Raw genomic sequence first — 17,292 nt, 5'->3', positions numbered from 1 at the left:
ACACATCAAAAACTATCCCATAGCAAAAAATAACACCGTAGGCCGGTGGAGATTGCTATGATCTACCGATTCTGTGGGTTGGATTTGCAAATGTGTGGCAAATGGAGGAGATCGGCACGGGGGGGAGTTCTACAGAGAAGAACTGAGAGAGAGAGAGAAAAGGAAACGAAGAACAGCAGCGCAGGGGCGAACGGGTGCTTATCCGCACCTTTTCGGCCTAGACCTGGCCGAAAACCTCTTCGGTCGAAGCCTGGCCGAAAAGGCCAGCTTCGGTCACCGGTGGGCCGAAAACGGCCCAGTTCGGCCGCCTAGCAGCCGAAGCTACTATTTTCGGCCGGGCCCCCGCCAACAGTGAGTTTTCGGCCCAAGCGCGGCCGAAAAGCCTACTTCGGCCACACCCTGGCCGAAAACTGCCTTTTCAGTCCACTCCTGGCCGACGGGCTAATAGTTTTGCGTTTTTTTCATTCTATGCTATAGTTTCTGAAATTGCTACAAAAAATAACATAGTTTTGAAAAAAAATCTTGGGGCTTGTGTCCAAGAAGAAATCTTTCGGAGGTACGCGGGTACCAAATCTTAGGGATTTTAATTTGACCCTCATTGCCTCATGGAGTAAAAGTTATTTTGACAGTTGACCCAGTGATTGAAATTTTTTGCTAGATACTATTAAATACACTCTTGGCTAATCCAGGTTTTGGATCCCCATGTTGGAAAGGCATCATGTGGGCCACTACTATTTCCAGACCCTTTGTCACTGGAAAGTGGGGGTGTGGGAGAAGCATTGCCTTTTTTTAAAGTCGGCTCCAGAGGATCTCGATTCATTAAAAAGAAGAGGAGAGTTGCCAATTAATATATCGAAAACCGGGCTAAAATAGTCGAAACAGCCCACACAAGACAACACCGGCCAACTTGACTATCCACACGAGGATACAGACGCTGAAGAGAAAGAAAAAGGAAAGCGGGGAGAGGAAAGAGCGCAGACGCACCCTTTTTAAACAATCTCAAAAATAATATGTGAGCCGAGCAAAGCGAACAAGTGCTGATTGAGGAAAGTAAAGCGGTCATGCCCAGCGGTAGAGCATCCATCCATAGACCTGTCGCCGGCTGATTCATGCGCACACACATTCAAAACATTATGTTCTCCCGTACCTTTCCCTACGTCCTTTTCACCACATCTTCACTTGATATACTCTTACTAGTGCAAGCATACACGCCTTCTCTAACGATCGATGTAGACATGAAATATACTTTTGCTTATAAGTAGCAGCAGGTGAGCTTCCGCCGGCCGGTTGTATTTGATCGGCCGGACCTCAGAATACGATCCTTTCCTTGCCGCAGTTGACCATGCGGAACTGCCGAAGTGGCGGCCGATGGTTTATCATAGCAACGACGACGACGACAACGACGACGACGACGAGGAGCTAACCGTGCTTCAACGAGGAGGAGCTAGCACTAGCATTTGACCATGCGGAAGCGGCTGCCCACGCGGTATATAAGCCCCCAACGGACACGCATCCCCAAGACACGAACATACGAGCATCGGGGCGTGTGCGTGCGTACACCAACATCGGCCACCTTGGCTTACACGATGGCCGCGGCAGTCACTCGCAGATCCAACGCCCTCCGCGTCGACGTCCCGGATGGCGACGCCGTTGCCGTCTCTGTCGCGGCGGACTCCCCCGTGGCCAAACGGGGCCTTGGCGGATGAGGGAGGCATGTCCGGCGATGACCGCAACCGGCCTCTGCTGTTCCGGACCATGAAGGTCAAGGAAAGCATCCTGCACCCTTACAGGTTGATGATCATTCCACATGCTGGTTTTCACACTACTACTATACCTCTGTCCCGTAATAAACATAGTGCGCGTTTGATTTTTTTTTAAAGGTCATACTTTGACCAAGTTTGTAGAAACAGTTGTCCATGTCTAGAATACAAAATCAATATCAAAATTCATCAATGAAATATATTTTTGTATGGTATATATACGATACATTATATATTTAACATATAGATAATCTTTTACTCCACCCAATCCCATCCAAAGTAAGTATCGTGGTTTGGACCAGAGGAATTGCATGAATTTGGTCAACATTTACAAAGCTTTGCGAAACCAACGCTCACTATGTATAGGATGAATTGAGAACTATGATTCAATGAAGGATTTCACAATCCTGCACTTGTGAATAATATTATCTTTCTGTAATAACAGGTTCTTGATGCTCGTGCGCTTGGTCGCCGTCGTCGTCTTCTTCAAGTGGCGCGTGGAGCACAAGAATCACGACGGTGTGTGGCTCTGGACCGCATCTATGACTGCTGACGCCTGGTTTGGCTTTTCATGGCTCCTCAACCAGCTCCCCAAGCTCAACCCCATCAAGCGCGTCCCGGACCTCGCCGCCCTCGCAGACCGACACGACGATGCCACCCTTCCAGGGATTGACGTCTTTGTCACCACAGTCGATCCCGTGGATGAGCCCGTCCTATACACCGTAAACACCATCCTCTCCATCCTCGCTGCCGACTACCCGGTCGACAATTACGCATGCTACCTCTCGGACGACGGTGGCACGTTAGTGCACTACGAGGCGATGGTCCAGCTTGCCAGTTTTGCTGCGTTGTGGGTCCCGTTTTGCCGAAAGCATTGTGTCGAGCCAAGGTCCCCCGAGAGCTATTTTGGAATCAAGACACACTCGTATGCTGGGGGTATGGCAGGAGAGTTCATGAGGGAACGTAGGCGTGTGCGCAGAGAATACGAGGAGTTCAAGGTGAGAATAGACTCCCTATCTACCACCATTCGCCAACGATCTGATGCCTACAACTCGAAGAACAAAGGTGGTGTAAGTGCCACTTGGATGGCTGATGGGACACAATGGCCGGGTACATGGGTTGAGCAAGCCGAGAACCACCGAAGAGGACAACATGCTGGAATTGTTCAGGTAAAAATTCCGCCTCTCCGAAAAATATTTTGACTAGTGGGTTGTTAGTGTATAAAATAGATATTTAGTTTACTGTGAGTTGGCAAACTTCTCAAGTTCATTTGACCAACAAAGTTGTTGGAACTACTTTGCTCTTTTGACAGGTCCTACTAGACCATCCAAGCTGTCAACCACAGCTTGGATCGCCCGCGAGCACCGACAATCCATTTGACTTCAGCAACGTTGACACGAGACTCCCCATGCTTGTCTACATCTCCCGAGAGAAGCGCCCTGGTTATGACAACCAAAAGAAGGCAGGCGCCATGAACGTGATGCTCCGTGTCTCCGCGCTCCTCTCTAACGCACCCTTCGTCATCAACTTTGACTGTGACCACTACATCAACAATTCGCAAGCTCTCCGTGCCCCTATGTGCTTCATGCTCGATCCTTGTGACGGTCAGAACACGGCGTCCGTCCAGTTCCCGCAACGGTTTGACGACGTCGACCCAACTGATCGCTACGTCAACCACAACCGTGTCTTCTTCGACGGCACCATGCTTGCGCTCAACGGCCTCCAAGGGCCTACCTACCTCGGCACCGGCACCATGTTCCGTCGTGTCGCACTCTATGGCATCGAGCCGCCACGCTATAGAGTAGAGAACACTAAACTTGTGCGTAAGACCGGTGAGTTTGGTTACTCGACGTCCTTCATCAACTCGGTGCCGGATGCCGCGATCCAAGATCGATCTATCACCCCGGTGCTGGTCGACGAGGGGCTCAGAAAGGACCTAACTACCTTGATGACATGCGCTTACGAGGACGGGAGCTCATGGGGGAGAGATGCCGGGTGGGTGTACAACATCGCGACGGAGGACGTGGTGACAGGATTCCGCATTCACCGGCAAGGGTGGCGTTCCATGTACTGCTCCATGGAGCCGGCAGCGTTTCGCGGAACGGCTCCGATCAACCTCACCGAGCGCCTCTACCAGGTGCTTCGGTGGTCCGGCGGGTCCCTTGAGGTGTTCTTCTCCCACAGCAATGCCCTCATCGCCAGCCGCCGGCTCCACCTTCTGCAGCGCATCGCCTACCTCAACATGTCGACGTACCCGATCGTCACGGTGTTCATCTTGTCCTACAACTTCTTCCCGGTCATGTGGCTCTTCTCCGAGCAGCTCTACATCCAGAGGCCGTTCGGCACGTACATGGCGTACCTCGTCGCCATCATAGCGATGGTGCACTTGATCGGCGTGTTCGAGGTGAGATGGTCGGGGATCACCTTGCTAGACTGGTTCCGCAACGAGCAGTTCTACATGATCGGGGCGACGGGCGTGTACCCAACAGTGGTGCTGTACATGTTGTTGAAGCTCGTCACGGGAAAGGGGATATACTTTAGGCTCACATCCAAGCAGACGGAGGCCTGCTCCAACGACAAGTTCGCCGATCTCTACACAGTGCGGTGGGTGCCGCTGTTGATCCCGACCACCGCAGTCATCATCGTCAATGTCGCGGCCGTCGGGGCAGCAATAGGCAAGGCGGTGACATGGGGCTTCTTCACAGACGAGGCGCGACATGCGCTTCTCGGGATGGTGTTCAACATGGGGATCCTTGTGCTCCTATACCCATTTGCACTTGGCATCATGGGGAAGTGGGGGAAGAGACCCATCATCTTGTTCATTGTGTTGGTCATGGCCATCAGCGTCGTCGGGCTCTTATATGTCATGCTGCACGCCCCATACACAGGAGAATGGTCACAAGTTGCCGTTTCTCTTGGGAAAGCATCGCTGACCGGGTCATCTGGATCTGGGTAGGGACGTACAACTCATCTGATGTTATTATAGTGCAATGATTTATATTTTTCACAACACAATAATTTAAATGTTTGGGTACATATGTAATCATTCCTATTGTACTCTATTCAAGTACCCGGTGTATCCAGCGTTCGAATTGTTTCTGGAAATTTCTGATTACCCTTTGTGCACCCTTTTTTTTTCTCACTTCTTCCTAAATTATTTTTGAAACCTCACGTCTTCATGTGAGCAGCCATCTTCTACTTTCCAGCTAATTTTTTTTAAAATAATACATTTTTTATTAATTTGCATAAATATTATGCTTAAAAAAGAATTTCAGAAATAATACACCGTCGGCCCGCTACAGACCGACTGGGCCTAGTCAGCCCACAGCAGGCCGACTGGGTGCACTCGGCCAGTAGCTGGCCGACAGCTGGCCAGCCTGCGACGTGTCGCGCGCGGATTGGGCAGGCCACGTCGCGAGGGGGGAGAGAGGGAGCTATCGGCGCGGCGGTCACAGGGCGAGCCCCAGTCGGCTTCCCGCAGGCCTATCGGCTTACCGCGGGCCGATCGGCCAGCTGCGGGCCGACAGGGTGTGGACCCACCTTGCGCGGCACGGCAGGCTCCCTGCGTCTTCTTCCTCCTCCCACGCACACGAGGGTTCTTCTTCTGTTCTTTCCTTCTCCTCTCTGTACACCAAAATGCCCCTAATTTCTACACCTAAATGAACCATTTATTTGTGGATTTGGCACCGTGAATGGATTCTACTCAGTTAGGGCAACCAAAAGAGACCTCGATCTACTGATGGGGTAGCTCGTGGCGGTCATGGTGAGCATTTAGGTGGAGTTTTTTTCCAGCTCATTGGTGGAGCTTGTTGCGGCGGTGGAGGTGGAGGTGGTGGTGGAGAAGTTGGGGCAGTGTGGTGGAGGCGGTGGAGGTGAAGCTCCGGCAGTTTGGTGGAGTTTCCCGCTCCGATTCCGGTGATTGAAGGCCGTCGTTCGTCGTTCGCACGCACGCTTCAGGGGTATATTTCAACCAACATTTTATTTTTTGTAGGTGCTCCGGTAGTATTTGTTAATATGTTTCGATGTGAAATAAATTAGGTGTGTGATTATTGTTAGTTGCTCCGGTAGTATACGTAAATATATTTAGATGTTAACTAATTAGTTGTGTAAAAATTTGTAGTTGCTCCAGTAGTATTAGTCAATGAAAAAAATAGCGCGGTACAGAAAATAGCGTCACCCCTGAAAATATGCTATTAGAGTGCTATAACGCGCTATAACGTGCTATTAGCGAGGCATTGTACATTGATTTATTTAGCGAGACAATTCTCTATATGCTATAGCGTGCTATTAGCGATGATATAGCGCGCTATTTTTTCAGTGGTATTACTTGCTCCGTTAACATTCTGTAATATATAGCTAGCTAATATATAGGCATGTCTAATATTTCTTAGTGGGGGTATATTAAGTTGTTGCTTAATACCTGTATTTCGTTGTTGAAAAAAATAGGTGAGCCGAGATGTCCGATGTAGTGAACTTCAGATTTTGCTATGGTCCTGGTACTGTCCAAACAACTGAGATGGGAGCAGATCTGAGTGAATTTACTCATATAGATGTGCCAATGAGCGCACCTCAAACATGGTCAGTCAGTCAGTTGAAAGAATGGATTGCGGCAAGTTTAGGTCTTGATACTGAAACACACACCGTTGGTGTTCATGCATTGTGGACACGGTCAAGTTCAATAATTTACTTTTATTTGAGGCCGATAGAGCGAGACTCCGAATGGGTGCGGTGGTTACAAGGTTGTGAAGGGGATGCAATCATGTTGCTTTAGTGCTTCCCGTCGTGAAGGAGGTCACTGCACATGAAGGCGAGGGTGGCTACGATCCTGGTCATAGCAGTGTAGGGAGGCAGTTATCTATGTCAAATGTTGGAGATGATGGTTACGAACAAGGACAGAGCAGTCAGGTATAAGGAGGAAATGCTTATGGTTATGAACCAGGGCAGAGTAGTCAGGTAGAAGGAGGAAATGCCGATGGTGATTACAATGGCGAGGTGGACGCTGACAAGGTAGATGGGCACATGCAGGACCAGATGGAAGAAGAAGACAACGATGTTGAAAGGGGTCATGCCGATGATTCTGAAGAGTCAGATGAAGAAGAAAATGCAGAGGAGGTCCCGAATCCTGCATCGTGGAATCATGACTTCTCATCTGCAATGACCGTGAATGATGGACATGATCCAGCCTGGCAATATCACCAGAACAATATTGCGACGGGTGCTATGTATCCGAACAAGCAAGCCCTGAAAGATGCAATAATTAACTGGGCAATGTCCACGCAAAGGGTTTTCACAGCTCAGGTGTCCAGTCAGAAATTCCTGACAATGGTATGTAAGAACGCAGATTGTCCAGCCAGGGTGCACGGCTTTCTCCCTAAGTATGGCACAAGTTGGGTGATAAGTGACTTAGTTAATCACAGTTGTCTTATTCCCTGCATCCCTCAGGATCATGCCAACCTTTCATCGACGCTTATTGCTCGGTTGTTTTACGATGAGATAGTGCAGGGCAAAGCTATGGAAGTGAAGGCAGTCCAGACAAAAGTCTTCGCCAGTTTCAAGTATAGAATTTCTTATGGCAAGGCTTGGAGGGCTAAGCATGCGGCGCTTGAGAGGAGATTTGGTTCTTATTTTGATGCATATGACTCTATTGTCCAGCTCCTCCACACCCTGCAGCAGCGGAATCCAGGCACCTATATCGATATCCAAGACATGTTCATGCCAGAGTTCCCAACTGTGAGGGTGCTGCATCGTCTCTTCTTCTCTTTCGGTGTATGCATCGAAGCTTTCAGGCATTGCCGACCGGTGATATGTGTTGACGGTACTTCTCTCACAGGCAAGTACAAGGGTCAGATCCTGACAGCCATAGGTCAAGACGGCCAAAATCAAGTCGTCCCACTCGCATTTGCTTTTGTGGAGAGTGAGAACATTGAAAGTTGGACATGGTTCTTCATGCAGTTGAAAATATCAGTTGTGAAGGAGAAGCCCAATGTGTGCATCCTTCATGACAGGCATGCAGGTATACTCAGTGCGATAAGGACACTGACAAACCCAGGCCCTGAGGAACAAGTTCCATGGCAGGACTTGCAGAGCTGTTGGTGCATGCGCCATCTGGGGGCTAATTTCTTCTCGCAGTTTAGAAATAAGAACCTGATGAATCTGTTCAAAAAACTCTGCAAGCAGAACTAGTTATGGAAGTACAATTTGATACGCGACAGACTTAATGTGTGCACGCAGAGACACATGAGGGACAGGAAAGCTGCAAGAGATGCAGCGGTGAGGGCACATGTTGAAGCAGTAGCTGCACAGTTGGCAACAGGAACAGCGGCCGTGGAGGAGGAGCCTGTTGGGCTATGTGACCTGCCAGGCTTTGACCCACCTGGTACTAGGAGAAGACTTGGGAGGTCGATTAAAACCTTCGAGTAGTGGATAGAGCACGAGCCTCTAGAGAGGTGGTCTTTGCTACATGACACACATGGAGCACGGTACGGTGTCATGACAACAAACCTCACAGAAACATACAACTTTGTCCTCAGAGGAAACCGGGCATTGCCACTTACAGCCATCGTTGATGGTATTTTCTATGGCACCATCAAGTATTTCAGAGATAGACGTCAAAAAGCAGAGCAACATATCTTCAACAACCCGAATACACGGTACTGTGAAAGAATCATGAAGTACATGGACAACAAGATGCAAAAAGCTAGATCACACACTGTAGTCACCATCGGTAATCAAGAAAGAAGGTTTGAGGTCCGCTTAGCCAACAACAAATTCGGATGTGCAAATGAGTTGAGGACGCATGAGGTGAAAATTGGTAATGAAGCCTGGCAACGTGTGAGTGCACATGCAACAAACCAAAATTTCTTCACCTACCTGGCTCACATGTACTTGCTGCTTGCGGGCATCTTGGAATGGATGCAATATCGTTTGTGTCTCCATTTTTTCTGAAAGAGTCTGTCCTCAATACCTGGACAGGTGAGCTGATGGGTTTTCGATCAATGGGTAATTTCAACAGCATCAACCCCGCTGAAAGGCGTTACATTCCAAACCCAGAGCATATGCGTACAAGTAGAGGCAGACGACATTGTCGGCGCATCCGGGATGATATGGATGAATCTGAAGCAGGAGGTCCGACTAGGCAATGCATTCTATGCAATGAATTTGGCCATAGGGACACTAATTGTCCCACTTTCGTCACTGGGCGTGGACGAGGCAACCGGGGAAGAAGAGGAGGTAGAGGCAGTAGAGGAGTAAGGGCGAGAGGAAGAAGCTAAGCTAGCAGTAGTATGTTCTGAATTTGTATTAAGTGTGGCACTATGTTCTAAATTTGTATTAAGTGTGACACTATGTTCTGAATTTGTACTAAGTGTGACACTATGTTCTGAATTTGTATTAAGTGTGGCACTATGTTCTGAATTTGTATTAAGTGTGGCACTACGTTCTAAATTTTTATTAAATGTGGCACTATGTTCTGAATTTATATTAAGTGTGGCACTATGTTCTGAATTTTTATTAAGTGTGGCACTATGTTCTGAATTTTTATTAAGTGTGGCACTATGTTCTGATTTTTTTATGTGCAGGAATGTCGGGAATGTGGTTGCTGAATGGGGACATTGATAGGGGTCATCATGGTGCGATATGGTATGAGCGCAAGCTTGAGCCTCTGGTCACTCGCACTCCTAAAGAAAACTGGATGATACACCCAGAATGGCTTCAACGGTACGTGTTTTATTAATTTGCACACTGACATGCATATTAATGGGAGACACTAACTGAAATGTTCTCTGATGAAGGTTGAAATGGGCCGGCCTTTTAGCTTTCGCGCGTCTGGTTGAGTCTATCCCGAGTGAGAAACACATCGCCATTGACGGGTCCTTGCTGAGCTGCTTAGTGGACCGTTGGAGGCCAGAGACCCACATGTTTCATTTCCGATGGGGAGAGATGGCTCCTACTCTGGAGGATGTGTCACTTTTGCTCGGACTACCGTTGGCAGGTCATGCCATAGGACCGTTGGATGCACCGGCTGGTTGGAAGCGAGCCCTTACACAACGTTTACATAGTGTTTTTCCGGATGCTCCGGATCCGGTATGGGAGCATCACGGACCTAAGTATGAGTGGTTGCTCAATTTCCGGGTAATTTCCCCAACCTCTTATCTTCAAGTTATCGTGCATATGGTTTTACAGAAAATAACTACGGCTAACTAAAACTTTCTCTTTGCTTAATGCAGATCCAAAACTTCCGGGCGCCGTTTACTGCGGAACAGATCACTCGGAGCCTGGAGGCCTACTTAATGTGGCTTTTCGGCAAGGTGATGTTCACAGAGAACCATGTCACCACTATTAACGCGCTCTACATCCCTATGGCACTTGAGATAGCGAGCGCTCAGACGGCGGATCAGATCAGACAGAGGAGTTGGGGTTCGGCGGTCTTAGCGACTACATACCGAGGTATGTGCAACGGTTGCCAGCTTACATCGAGAAAGCCAACCCTTCTTGGATGCCCTTTATTCCTACAGCTATGGTCGTGGGAGAGGTTCTCTATAGGGCGACCAGATGTACGTGTTCGTGATCCTATAGACGCCATGTTTGATGCTGACGGCATCGACATGCCTACTTTCGGTCTGTGTTGGACACGTCGCGAGGTATGCACCATGTTATAGTTTAATGCAACTTTTTTCTGCACAAGAGATAGTTTGATACTAGCGACTACTAACTTTTGTTTTCTGCAGAGACGCTTTGCTAGTGATCAGACCAGGAAGGCATACACAGCATTGAACGAGCAGTTCGATGCGTACACCGGGGTCATCTGGCAGCCCTACACGGAAGCAGTCATACAAGCGAGATACCCTGGTGGTCTGTCTGTGCTATGCACAAGGGACCGAGATTACTGGATGACAAAATCAAAGATCATCTTCAATGTCTTCGTCGAGGAGATGGCACAACAGAGGGTTATGAGGCAATTTGGTCTTCTGCAGTTGGAGCTGCCTCCCCCTATAGAGAACCCGGTGCCAGCACACATCCATAGGTATTAACTAGTTTTTCAATGTTGCATTATCTTTCATAGTACTCCATTCGAAGCTTTAGGTAATTGTTGAACACACACCACAATTTTAGAACGACAAGGAAGGGCATGATCAGGACAAACGCTGACTGGCTAGTTAGACTAGAGCCGTATGTCATAGAATGGGAGACACCAAACACACATCTATGGCACGAGAATCACAATTTTGATATCAATGAATTCAATCTCTATTTGCGGCGCTACATGACCGGAACACGATAACGCATCGTTGAGGACTCCCACCCAGAGGAGATACCGGATCCTACTCCGTCATATATGTACCCAAGCTATGACACTTCGGGCTCTAGGCAGTACGCGGTAAGATATATTTTCTTTAAGTAATGTTGTCACATACTTTGATGTGCAAGAGACATACATTATTAATCATCATGGAAATTTGCAGGCTACCTTGACACACGAACTGTACCAGGACGTGACCACCTTTGGACGATCACTGTCGTCTGGACCTCTTCTTCAGCACCGTCCAGTGCTACAGCCCTTCTTGGAACGAATTCAGAACAAGATACGGACTGTGTATGAGGCTATCACGTGCACCCGGAGAACCGACGTTGTTTAGCACCAGCAGCAGCAGCCGCGTCACTCCATGCACCGACATCAACCACGTCCACGTCTAGCACATCAGCCGACAACCAGGCCACCCCGTCCTGACCAACCTGGTAGTTCAACGTGGCAGCAACCACAACACTATGGTTCCACGTCGAGCTTCGTGTTTTCTCCACAGCCACAGCAGCACGGTCCCTCGTCAAGCTTCGTGTTTGAGCCAGAGCAGCCGTCACAACCAGCAGGTAAGTGTCTTCATTTTTATTGTTTTCAATATTAATTGAGGCGACCTCATTCTTCATGACTAAACATTCCATCGTGCAGGAGCCTACGGATATCATGCATCTATGTCAGCATCACATGATACGTGGGGGAGTGATCAACATCCCGAGGAGAACATACATGCTCAGATGTCGCGGCACACCCAGTGGATGAACATGTATTCGACTCCTCCACCAGGCCCCACACAGGATACACATCATGACTAGGGAGAGTCTGAAATTCCTCCTCGTAACATTAAGCCACCTAACAGGTTGGGATGGTCGCCGCTTCCAGATCCGCCTCCCCGCCAGGCCAGACGTCGTCACTGACACTTCCATCTATCAGTAGAGACATGACCATCTACTTATGTATGAGACTTATGTCTATTCTATGTATGAGACAAATGACTATGTACTTATGTATGAGACATATGCCTACTCTATTTTAGTACTCTGTTATCCTAACTACAACATCATATTTAGATAGAATATAATGCTCGTACAACAAGACAGTATAAACAACTAGATAGAACTACATCTAAATTAATGGTACATACGACTAAACTTACAACATACATCATAAAAACTACATGAAGTCATCATCGTCATCCTCCGTCGATGCAGAACTCTTGCCCTTCGAGGATGCAGAACTCTTACCCTTGGACGATGCAGAACTCTTGCCCTTCGAGGATGCAGTACTCTTGCCCTTGGACGATGCAAAACTCTTGCTCTTTGACGATGCAGAACCCGGAAGCGGCGGCATGAAGATATCATCTTCGTCCTCGCTCTCCTCAGTCCATAAAGATGGATGCTTTTCTGCAGTCCTTCTGGAAGTTTCACTCTCCGGCTCCACTACCTTCTTCCACCTTGCATGCAACCTAAGAAGTTATATACGTACCTCCTCATAGGTCCTTTCAGGCCACCCAGACATACGTAATTCGTGAGCCAACTCATTCATTATGGTGTCACTACCGGTGAGTTCGTCCCATGGAACTATCCTATTGTCCATCCTGAAATCGGTAGCTAGCCTCAGAAGAGTCATGCTCATCTCAGGGTGAAAACTACGATCGAAAGGATAATGGGACATCTCAACTACACTACACTGGAATGTTTATCCTCCTCTGTCTGAAGGGGATTTTATAGGTAGGGATGAGAAAATGGCGGGAAAGAATGACTGCGGTATGGCGGGAAACGGGTGGCGGGAAAGAGTTGGCGCGAATATATGGCGGGAAAATATTACGGGCAAAGGGTTGCACGAAATACGTCATATTTTATAAAAAATCCAGGGATCGTTTGGGAAAAAAATGGTGGCATGCACCCGTCAGCCCACAGCAGGCCAATTAGTCCCTGTCGGCCCGCAGCTGGCCAATTAGTCACTGTCGGCCCACAGCAGGCCAATTAGTGCCTGTCGGCCCACTACTAGCCGACTGGACCTGACTGGTGGCCGACAGGCCAATCGGCCAGCAGCAAGCCGATAGGGTCTCAGTCGGCCTGCTGTGGGCCGACTAGGTCCGGCTGCGGGCCGGCGGTGTATTATTTTCGAAAATTATTTTTTGAGCGTAATATTTGGCTAATTTTTTTAAATAATACATTTTTTAATTAATTTGCACAAATATTACGCTCAAAAAATAATTTTCGAAAATAATACACCGTCGGCCCGCAGCCGGCCGAGTAGACCTAGTCGGCCCACAGCAGGCCGACTGAGACCCTATCGGCTAGCTGCTGGCCGATTGGCCTGTCGGCCACCAGTTCAGGTCCAGTCGGCCAGTAGTGGGCCGACAGAGCCTAATTGGCCTGCTGTGGGCCGACAGCGACTAATTGGCCAGCTGCGGGCCAACAGGGACTAATTGGCCTGCTGTGGGCCGACCGGTGCATGCCATAATTTTTTTTCCCGAACGCTCCCTGGATTTTTTTGTAAACTATGACGTATTTCGTGCAACCCTTTGCCCGTAATATTTTCCCGCCATATGTTCGCGCCAACTCTTTCCCGCCATATGTTCGCGCCAACTCTTTCCCGCCACCCGTTTCCTGCCATATGTTCGCGCCAGCTCTTTCCCACCACCCGTTTCCCGCCAATCGTTTCCCGCCGTACCGCAGTTGTTCTTTCCCGCCATTTTCTCATCCCTACCTATAAAACCCCCTTCAGACAGAGGAGGATAAGCATTCCAGTGTAGTGTAGTTGAGATGTCCCATTATCCTTTTGATCGTAGTTTTCACCCTGAGATGAGCAGGACTCTTCTGAGGCTAACTACCGATTTCAGGATGGACAATAGGATAGTTCCATGGGACGAACTCACCGGTAGTGACACCATAATGAATGAGTTGGCTCACGAATTACGTATGTCTGGGTGGCCTGAAAAGACCTATGAGGAGGTACGTATAGAACTTCTTAGGTTGCATGCAAGGTGGAAGAAGGTAGTGGAGCCGGAGAGTGAAACTTTCAGAAGGACTGCAGAAAAGCATCCATTTTTATAGACTGAGGAGGGCGAGGATGAAGATGATATCTTCATGCTGCCGCTTCTGGGTTCTGCATCGTCAAAGAGCAAGAGTTTTGCATCGTCCAAGGGAAAGAGTACTGCATCCTCGAAGGGCAAGAGTTCTGCATCGTCCAAGGGTAAGAGTTCTGCATCCTCGAAGGGCAAGAGTTCTGCATCGACGGAGGATGACGATGATGACTTCATGTAGTTTTTATGATGTATGTTGTAAGTTTAGTCGTATGTACCGTTAATTTAGATGTAGTTCTATCTAGTTGTTTATACTGTCTTGTTGTACGAGCATTATGTTCTATCTAAATATGATGTTGTAGTTCGGATAACAGAGTACTAAAATAGAGTAGGCATATGTCTCATACATAAGTACATAGTCATTTGTCTCATACATAGAATAGACATAAGTCTCATACATAAGTAGATGGTCATGTCTCTACTGATAGATGGAAGCATCAGTGACGACGTCTGGCCTGGCGGGGAGGCGGATCTGGAAGCGGCGACCATCCCAACCTGTTAGGTGGCCTAATGTTACGAGGAGGAATTTCAGACTCTCCCTGGTCATGCTGTGTATCTTGTGTGGGGCCTGGTGGAGGAGTCGAATACATGTTCATCCACTGGGTGTGCTGCGACATCTGAGCATGTATGTTCTTCTCGGGATGTTGATCACTCCCCCACGTATCATGTGATGCTGACATAGACACATGATATCCGTAGGCTCCTGCACGATGGAACGTTTAGTCATAAAGAATGAGGTGCGCTCATTGGCACATCTATATGAGTAAATTCACTCAGATCTGCTCCCATCTCAGTTGTTTGGACAGTACCAGGACCATAGCAAACTCTGAAGTTCACTACATCAGACATCTCGGCTCACCTATTTTTTTCAACAACGAAATACAGATATTAAGCAACAACTTAATATACCCCCACTAAGAAATATTAGACATGTCTATATATTAGCTAGCTATATATTACAGAATATTAACGGAGCAACTAATACAAGTATTAAGCAACAACTTAAAATGCTCACCAAGAACACCTAAATATTTAGGTTTACTACCGGAGCAACTCCAATTACTGACACACCTAAATATATTTACGTTTACTACCGGAGCAAATAACAATAATCGCACACCGGAACCGGGAAATAAAATGCTCACCACGACCACCTAAATATATTTAGGTTACTACCGGAGCAAATAACAATAATTGCACACCGGTACCGGGAAATAAAATGCTCACCACGACTACCTAAATATATTTACATTACTACCGGAGCAAATAACAATAATTGCACGCAACTTCGAAAATAAAAATGTTTGTTGAAATATACCCTTGTAGCGTGCGTGCGAACGATGAACAGCGGCCTTCAATCGCCGGAACTGGAGCCGGAAACTCCACCAAACTACCGGAGCTTCACCTCCACCACACTGCCCCAGCTTCACCACCACCACCTCCACCTCCACCACCGCCACAACCTCCACCAATGCGCTGAAAAAATGCTCCAACAAAATGCTCACCACGACCACCACAAGCTACCCCATCAGTAGATCGAGGTCTCTTTTGGCTCCCCTAACTATGTAGAACCCATTCACGGTGCCAAATCCACGAAAAAACGGGTCATTTTGGTGTATTAATTGGAGCTAGTTCGTGTAAGAGAGAGGAGGACGGAAGAACAGAGAGAAGTTTGCGGTGGGAGAAAGGGAAAGAAGAAGGAGAGGAGAAAGAGACGTGTGCTGCGGGGCCGGCTCCCTGTCGGCCAGCAGCTGGCCGATCGGTCGGCAGCTGGCTGACTGGGTCGCCCGTGACCCAGCCCGCGCCGACAGCCAGCGCCCGACGTGGCCTGGCCAATAGTCGGCCTCCGCGTGGCCGAGAAGCCACCTGTCGGCTCGCAGTTGGCCGATAAGACCCAGTCAGCCTGCTGCTAGCTGACTAGGACCAGTCGGCCAGCTGCTGGCCGACGGTGTATTATTTTTAAAAATAATTTTGTGGGCGTAATATTTGTGTAAATTACTAAAAAAAAAATGTATTATTTTTTAAAAAATAGCTAATATTTGTGCAAATTAATAAAAAAATTGTATTATTATTTAAAAAAAATTAGCTACTTTCCAACTCCATAAAGTGAGGACTTTGGGCCTAGCTCCAACCATGAAGTTGAAAAAGCGACAGCTAGAGGGCTACTTAGGCCCTGTCCGGAATCTCTTTGCTCTGCTCCACTCCGCGGAGCTGCGGAGCTCGGTTTAAGCAGCTCCATAAAAAACTGCAGTAGCCTGCTTCGCTCCAGGAGTTGAGTCATGGGAGCGGAGAGAAACCGGACAGGCTCCTAGGGCAGGTTCGGATCTCCTACCAACTCCCCGAAACTCCTCTAATCCAATTTCTCATTGCATCTTCCAACTCCACACAGCGACCTGAGTCTGTTCGGCAACATCGCATCGCCACCATGGGCTGGCAACACGGCCTGTTTTGTCAGCGATAAATGCGCCCAGCAGCGGCATGAGGCCATGTCGGGCCATGGCCACCTATTTGGGCACGTCCATTGATTGGCAGCTAGTTCTTCAGTTGGCGCGCCATCCTACTCACTCGTGAAGGTCGGACGATGATCTTATCGGCCATTCCGGGCAGCCTCTCCAGTAGCGTAATTTCTTAATGTTATATATGCACTGTTATATTTGGCCTTTGTTTAAGAGGGAACAGTAACCTTGATTTGCTTGCCTTGGACGTCCCTGTTGAACTACTGAGTGCAGCATACTTACTAAATCATGACGTGGTTGAACACCAGAGAAGTTGTGACAACATGATTTTACAACGTTGAAGAATCTCGACCAAGAACACAAGATTGACTTCAGAATAGAGGTAAATACACTAAAAGTCAAAGAACTTGCACGCAACGTTCAGTTTAGTACATAAACTTGTAAAATATGTGTTTCTGGTCATCTAACTTGTCCTCATGTTCATATACGGTGCTTTCTACGATATCCAGACGTATCCCTATGCATGCCACATGGAGGGGCCCGCTGTCAGTGGCTGAGATGGTGGTAATCCGCATGCACTTTTTTAGATAGCACCCTTGTATTTTATTTATTTACGCAAAAATTCTGAAATAAATGAAAAACGTTGGAACATTTGTGGGATTTGAAACCCACGACCTGCTGTGATTCGCCCAG

The 17,292-nt window shown here is 48.1% G+C and overlaps 1 protein-coding gene and 2 pseudogenes across 2 annotated transcripts; all 3 read left to right on the top strand.

Moving 5' to 3' along the window:
* Positions 1 to 988: 988 nt before the first annotated feature.
* On the top strand, positions 989 to 4,716 carry LOC125507353 (putative mixed-linked glucan synthase 1; annotated as a pseudogene). Its single transcript, XR_015615345.1, has 3 exons — positions 989 to 1,790; positions 2,206 to 2,929; positions 3,073 to 4,716. The product of XR_015615345.1 is annotated as a putative mixed-linked glucan synthase 1 (transcript).
* A 1,500-nt stretch (positions 4,717 to 6,216) lies between these two features.
* On the top strand, positions 6,217 to 9,031 carry LOC147988018 (uncharacterized; annotated as a pseudogene).
* A 308-nt stretch (positions 9,032 to 9,339) lies between these two features.
* On the top strand, positions 9,340 to 10,789 carry LOC147988017 (serine/threonine-protein phosphatase 7 long form homolog). Its single transcript, XM_087540493.1, has 4 exons — positions 9,340 to 9,476; positions 9,551 to 9,890; positions 9,986 to 10,399; positions 10,487 to 10,789. The coding sequence occupies exons 1-4, from the start codon at positions 9,340 to 9,342 to the stop codon at positions 10,787 to 10,789; spliced, it is 1,194 nt and encodes a 397-aa protein (XP_087396619.1).
* Positions 10,790 to 17,292: the final 6,503 nt, after the last annotated feature.

The sequence above is a fragment of the Triticum urartu genome, chromosome 2A (assembly GCF_056163025.1).
Source record: "Triticum urartu cultivar PI428250 chromosome 2A, HENAU_Tu73, whole genome shotgun sequence".
In the NCBI taxonomy this organism is placed as follows: domain Eukaryota; kingdom Viridiplantae; phylum Streptophyta; class Magnoliopsida; order Poales; family Poaceae; genus Triticum; species Triticum urartu.
The sequence above is the reverse complement of the archived record's forward strand: the minus strand, read 5'-3'. Positions and strand labels throughout refer to the sequence as shown.

Excerpts from the sequence above, each read along its gene's own strand:
- LOC147988017 (XM_087540493.1), top strand. The coding sequence starts at position 9,340 with ATGTCGGGAATGTGGTTGCTGAATGGGGACATTGATAGGGGTCATCAT. Across the intron at positions 9,891-9,985 it reads AGTGGTTGCTCAATTTCCGG|ATCCAAAACTTCCGGGCGCC; the intron begins GTAATTTCCCCA and ends TGCTTAATGCAG. Across the intron at positions 10,400-10,486 it reads TGTGTTGGACACGTCGCGAG|AGACGCTTTGCTAGTGATCA; the intron begins GTATGCACCATG and ends TGTTTTCTGCAG.